At 52.1% G+C, this 6,098-nt stretch overlaps 1 protein-coding gene across 1 annotated transcript in view; it reads right to left on the bottom strand.

Moving 5' to 3' along the window:
- The window catches only part of LOC104469000 (phosphatidylinositol 4-phosphate 5-kinase type-1 alpha-like), a 5,808-nt gene extending 301 nt beyond the window's left edge, over positions 1 to 5,507 (bottom strand). Inside the window, 7 exon segments of the mRNA XM_010083319.1 lie at positions 439 to 738; positions 1,159 to 1,201; positions 1,203 to 1,303; positions 1,527 to 1,644; positions 2,049 to 2,179; positions 4,642 to 4,731; positions 5,466 to 5,507. Of these exon segments, the coding sequence (XP_010081621.1) occupies positions 439 to 738; positions 1,159 to 1,201; positions 1,203 to 1,303; positions 1,527 to 1,644; positions 2,049 to 2,179; positions 4,642 to 4,731 (783 nt within the window). The 5' untranslated portion in view covers positions 5,466 to 5,507.
- Between the last annotated feature and the right edge of the window lie 591 nt (positions 5,508 to 6,098).

The raw sequence follows: 6,098 nt of genomic DNA, 5'->3' as shown, positions 1-6,098 counted from the left end.
GAGGAGATCGAGGGGACGGCTTTTAATCCCCAGCTCCTGCAGAGTCAGCTCATCTACAGTCGCCAAGGGAGCTGGAGGAAAGCCATCAGTGGTACTCCTGCACAGACCCAGGCCAGGGGAGGACACCGACTTCTGCACGGCCACCCAACGTGAGACCAGACTCGGTCAAGCATCCTGCCCCGCTCCCCAGATCCTGCCCAGATCCAGAGCTCAGCCTCGGCAGAGAGGGCTTCCCCTGGGTTAATTCAGGTTGGAAGTACTGAATGAAAGCGGGGACCAAGCTCTGCTTCTTGTCCACACCATCACCAAAAACAACGGGTTCTCTAAGTCAGCACCCCAGGCAGAGGCTACAAGGGTGGCAGCTGCCATCTCCTTTTCACGGGAAAGGCGCAGAAAAAGGAAATGACTCTCTACACCGCCCTCCACCCTTCTACTTACCAAGCAGTCTCTCTGTAAGGTTTTGCACAGAGCATTATACATGTCAGAGTCTAAGAAGAGGCCATCAGGGATGTCCTGCATAAAATCCAAGTCCTTGTATGTCGGGAAGACCTTCTCCCGCTCCTTCTGGCACGCTCGGCGTTTGTAGGTGGAGCCCTTCAGGTCGTATTTCAGGTGCATTTTGACAGAGCGCGGCACGAGGTTGTTCATCACGACGATGCGAATGTTTTTGCCTCCGGCCTGGACACAGTACAAGCCGTAGAACTTTGGCAGTAGCGTCCTTGGGTTCTGGTTCAAATTCTGAAATGCCAAAGAAAAAGAAATACCTTCAAAACCATTCTGGTTATTCACATGCCAGTTAGAGGAGTTATTTGCTCCTTCCTGGGGTTCTATATCGAAATGGTGCTGGTAACGATTTGAAGCCATTACCAAAGCTAAGAGACAAGGGCAGATGAACACAGGGAACAGACAGGTGATGCCTACAGTTGTAAAAACCTCTCTGCAAAGTTGAACAGGTCAGAGAAAGACTGTAGGAAGGAAGGAGCTCGCTGCTTGCTCACACAGAAGCCAAGCTGGGGAGGCTTCAGAGCAAAGGAAGATCTTGTGCTTCACCTTTTAAAATCTAGCACTTCGATCAAGCTAAACACATCAGCGACATCTGTCACACATCGGGGGGACTCTTCCTTAGCGTGCAAAGAAATCCTCACTCCAGCAACTCACCATATAGTAGCCAGGCAGCAGCTTCTGTAAGAACTCTTTTTTTAACCGTTTTGATGATGAACTCATCGTCGCTGGATACGTAGAAGAGGGATCCGCTGGCCCCGGAGTTGGAAAGTTCAATGAGTGGCTCATTGCAGAGCGAGTACTGAGGACAAGGTGAGAAACGCAGAGGTGAGAGAGACATCAACAGCACGAAGGCTCTTCCTTTTAAACATTAACAGACGCAAACCCCAGGGTCACAGCAGCAACCACTGCTGCGCTTAGAGCTCGCCACGGGGCCTCGCAGCGCCCCACGGCTCTGAGAGCGGGGAGAGGACGAGCACCCACCGTGCAGAGCACACGACGACCTGGTCCAACCACCAACTCACCAGATAGTCATCCGGTCGGATCCCAAAGAGGTCCCGGAAATGGCGAAAGGCCACTGGAGCATAGGTTTTGAACCGAAAGTCATTGTAGTGATGAGCTGGAGTCAGGTTACTCCCTTCGCTGATCGAGGAGAGAAGCACACACGAGTATTTGTATTTGAAACATTAAGAAACTGCCCTAAAAGCAAACCCTAAAAGCAAACACTTACTGGCTGCCTGCTTCTAACACACTCAAGGGCTAGAAAGCACACACCCAAAAGGGACCCGTGTAGGCAAACACAACAGCAAGCCTGCGCTCGCTCACACGACCGATGGTGGACACACGCAGGGAAGAGCCAGGGTTCTCCGGGAAGGGCACAGGCAGGAGCCGGAGCCGGTCTGTGAGCAGCTCTGCCCGGGAGACTTGTGCTCACTCCTGCGGTCAGCCATCCTGCTCTGGTGCAGCTTCCCCATATGCAAGCGGGGTTAGGAACTAATCCTGTTGCTCGCTATCAAAGCATCAGAGAGAAGAAAGCAAGCACCGACCTTGGGAAGAAAATGCTTTCTACTACGTAGAAATCTTGCATGAGAACATCTCTGTCGGGTTTGGTGCTCAAGCTTCCGACAGTGTGTGTAATGCCCAGCTGGATGGCACCTTTCAAGGCCGATGATGTCGTCTGGAGGGGCAGAGAAAAATGGGTTAGATAACGGGGAGCAGCAGACTGGAAATAGGAACGACAGGAGTTAAAGAAAAGAGACCCCCAGTTTAAAACAGCACTGTTAGCCAGGGTATTCTACACCTACTGGTTCCAGCTTCTATCATTCCTTTCCCATTGACTAACATCCCTTTGGAGCTGGGAGCACCTGGGAACACCCCCACACCTCTGACAGCATCCTCCTCGGTGTTTGCACGCTGGGTGGTCGAGTAGTAAAGGACCTGGACTGGAATCAACACCCAGCTGGTCCTTAAAAGGACCAAATTTCATTTCATCCTCCGCAGCACCCACCCCCACACCCTGCGGCAGAGGGGAAAGACATCCAGGGACAGATCAGCTTGTGCCTCTAGGAGTGAACATGCTTCTCGACACCTTGGTCTGCCAGGTCTTGGAACGATACGCTTTGAAGCTTGCCCTTCCCCAGCGCAGGCACAGATGTGGGTCTTCTAGAGGACGAGGACACCACGCACACGTCCGTGCAGCACTATTGCGTTCCTCCGGCTGCCTCTCTCGCTGGGTCGTGGCTCTTTAACCCTCAGGAGTTTGCTGTTGTTTTTAAATAAGGAGCAAAGACATGAATCCTGCCTCTGCATCCTCTGCACAAACTCTCCCAGAACAACGCAGGACTGTCTTCTTGTCACAGCGACTCCTGTCAAGAGCCCTCTTCTGTCTCCAAAGCGCATGATCTCATCTCAGACCACCGAGACGTGCTCCAGCCTAGCTCGTGCTACAGGCTGTCCTTCCCAGAACAGCCCAGAGCAGATCTGCTCAACGCCCCGATGTTCTACAGCCCGGCAGTTCCCGGAGCACGGAGCCACGAGCTCTGCGGGAAATGTCGAGGCTGCAGAGCAGGTGCAGGCTGGATTTGTGCTCTGCAGCTCACGGACATTTCACTTGGCTTATACATAAAGCAACTGGCCCCAGAACACGATCCAGGGCTCCTGATCCAACGAGCTTGTGTTTGTTTCCGTAAGCTAAACAAAGCCTAGCCCCCTGCCACAAAATCACCACAGACCAAAGCATCTGGCAGCAGAGGACACCGCAGTGTCCAGGGGACAAACAGGTCACGGCTTTTCCCCAGACACACATCCTCCACGGAGCCCTGCAAAACAAACGGGAACATTTCTCCCACTGAACTCTTTTTCTGTGATCACAGCTGCAGGAGACCTGCTCACGGTTCCCTGGAGAGCAAAAAAACTGGCAGTGACTCCAGCTGGCTGGGAGACAACGTCCTTCCTACTTCAGGTACCTGTTGGTATTTGACATTGACGTTGGTGTGAGATGGAGAAGGGAAGGAGGAAGAACTCTACTCCGCTTTCCTTCCTTACCCTCTAAAGCTGCTTGAGAACAGATCTCGGCTCAGCTCACCTCGCCCTGCTTCAGCCCCACTGACGAAAACCAGAATTTCCCAACACGGTGGCGCAGCACTGCCGCCTTGTTTGTGAACACAGAGCCACAGGGCCAGGTTGCCAAGGAACAAGGTTTTTTGTTGTTTTTTTTTTCTCTTCTATTAGCCAGCACCATCAGCTGAGCAGCTGACTGCCTGTTTACAGCCACTTTTATAGGGCAAAGAATTTTCAAAAACAACTTACCACCCCTGGAAAAGGAGGGGATGGAAAACAGACAGACTGGACGTTTGTCTCGTTACCGGATAAATCTCATGCAGTGCCCCACCAGGTTTCTAGGACGCTGACAAGAAACATTTTGGGCATTTTCCACTGGCTTCTACTTTTTCCTCTCCTATTACTGCTGTCTAACCTCTACCTCTGAATTTGCTGGGAAGCTGAAAGCCAGATCCCAGTCCCAGAGACAGAAGCACTTTGCAGAAGGGCAGTGTAACGCTGGAATTCCTCCCTTCCACACCGCTACCCGACAGACAGATGGAGGTATGCCTGAATCAGAGATTTTAGCCCGGAAGCTTCGCTTACGCAAAGCCATGAATGCCCACATCAAGCCATCGCCCATTTAATCAACATCCTAGAAGTTGATCTCACTTCAGAGAAAGTCAGCCCATTCCGATGACGTCCAACACACCGGAAGCAGCATCCACAAAATACCCACATGGACGGGGTTTTTAAAAATACCCCAACAATCTCCGCTTTGTAAAGCACATTCCAGTAATGCCACAAGATCTATAGGAACTATTGTGCCTGAAGAGCACAGAAAGCACTCAGTCAGCCAGAAGAGCCTAGGAAGTGTTGCTAACGGGCAAAGTTTAAAAATAATCCCGTCTCCAGAAGGCTCCAGAAGAGAAGCTAAGCAGCACACTTTCAGTCCTTTGGCTCCTTTCCTTTGAGATCTTCAGCGACCCTCACAGGTGTTACCCGCTGTCCTACGCCGAACCTCGTGAGACACGCCACTGCTCTGGGCAGCGCTTGGCTCACGAAGAGAAGGACACAGGAGTTGTGCGAGGGGCAACTTACCTTTTTATAGGTAGTCTCGCCCATGGAGTCCACTCCTCTGTGCCCCTTCTTTATGGTCTGCGAGCCCGGCTGCCCGGAACCACCCGGCATCTAGGATTGGAGTGAAAGACGGTCAGAACCGAGGATGGAAAACCCAATGTCTCAGAGGCCGGCGGCTGCCCAGAACCACCCAGCAAAATTTTGCTATTTGCAAAGACGGAGACTGGGAAACGCTGAAGCCCCAGGTCCCCGCGCGCGTGCAAAGGGAGGACGCAGGACAGGCTGACCTCCGAGACAGCAACAGCACCGGAATGCCTTCAGAGAACCCACTGACTCCTGGGTGATTAAGGCCAGACATCTAATGAGAGAGAAACCCCTTCATGCAAGACCACCTGGAAGGGTTTGCCTTTTCCTCATCGCCCTCATCACCAAACAGCTCAGCTCTACGTGAGTCCGGACCAACCGCAGCTGGTCACGGTGCTTTCTGCCAGCAAGGCCGAGTCTTTGAGGAAACATTTCAGGAAGGTGGCAAATTCTGCGCTGATTCACGCCCCAAGAGCTCGCCTGACTCATCGTCTTCTAACACACACGATTGCTAAATGGTGTTTCTCAGTCAAAACGAGTCGAACGTCTTCCTTGCATCAGCAGATCTACGTGGTGTTTTGCTGGCACAAGAGCTGCTCAGTTCCAGGAGGAGCTGGGTTTTGAAGCAGAGACTCCCTCAGTACGATTTCCCACCTCTCTGCACTTACCACTGCCTGGGTTACCCCTAAATCGAGTGAAAAATCTGAAACTGGGCATTCTCTCAGCCAGGGAACAAACCAGCTTGTCAGTCAGAAGCTTACCTCAGGGGTGAGCGATTTCTTGAAAGTAGATGATCCTGTCAAAAGAAAAAAGCCACGTTCAGAAAGGGTTAATCTTTATTACGCATCACACAAAAGCCTGACACACCAGGTTTTAAAGGCATCTGAAAAAGCACTGACTCACGGCTGACTTCTTCCCACCTTCTCTTAACGCAGAGAGAATTTTTGTGAAGCCACAAGGAATCGCTCTTCTGCTGACCGCTCCCCACCCAAACCCGGCTCCGCGCCGGTGCTGCCGACCGGGGGCTGCTCTGCCCGGCAGGGCTGCCAAGCCCAGGGATTTCCTTACGACCATGGTGCTAAATATCTGCGAGGCCACGTACTAGCTTTTATCTTTTAGACCTAGATTCCATCTTGGGGGTTTTTTTTGGATGCATTAGGGGAAAAAATTTAAAAAAGCAATGAGGTGACGCTGCGCCTCTGCGATGTCTGTCTGTGCCACAAAGCCACCGGCCGGGCTGAGACCAACACCCGTGCGGCCAAGAGCTCCGGGGACAGGGACGCTGCACAAACCAGGGATGCGTGTTCTGTCTCCAGCCCAGAAAACCAAACTCTTCCATTTTGGTTTTTTTTTCCTACTTCAGCCACAGAAACCAACCTTTTCACATGGGAGCC

Source organism: Pterocles gutturalis, unplaced genomic scaffold (genome assembly GCF_000699245.1).
Source record: "Pterocles gutturalis isolate BGI_N339 unplaced genomic scaffold, ASM69924v1 scaffold33720, whole genome shotgun sequence".
In the NCBI taxonomy this organism is placed as follows: domain Eukaryota; kingdom Metazoa; phylum Chordata; class Aves; order Pterocliformes; family Pteroclidae; genus Pterocles; species Pterocles gutturalis.
The sequence above is the reverse complement of the archived record's forward strand: the minus strand, read 5'-3'. Positions and strand labels throughout refer to the sequence as shown.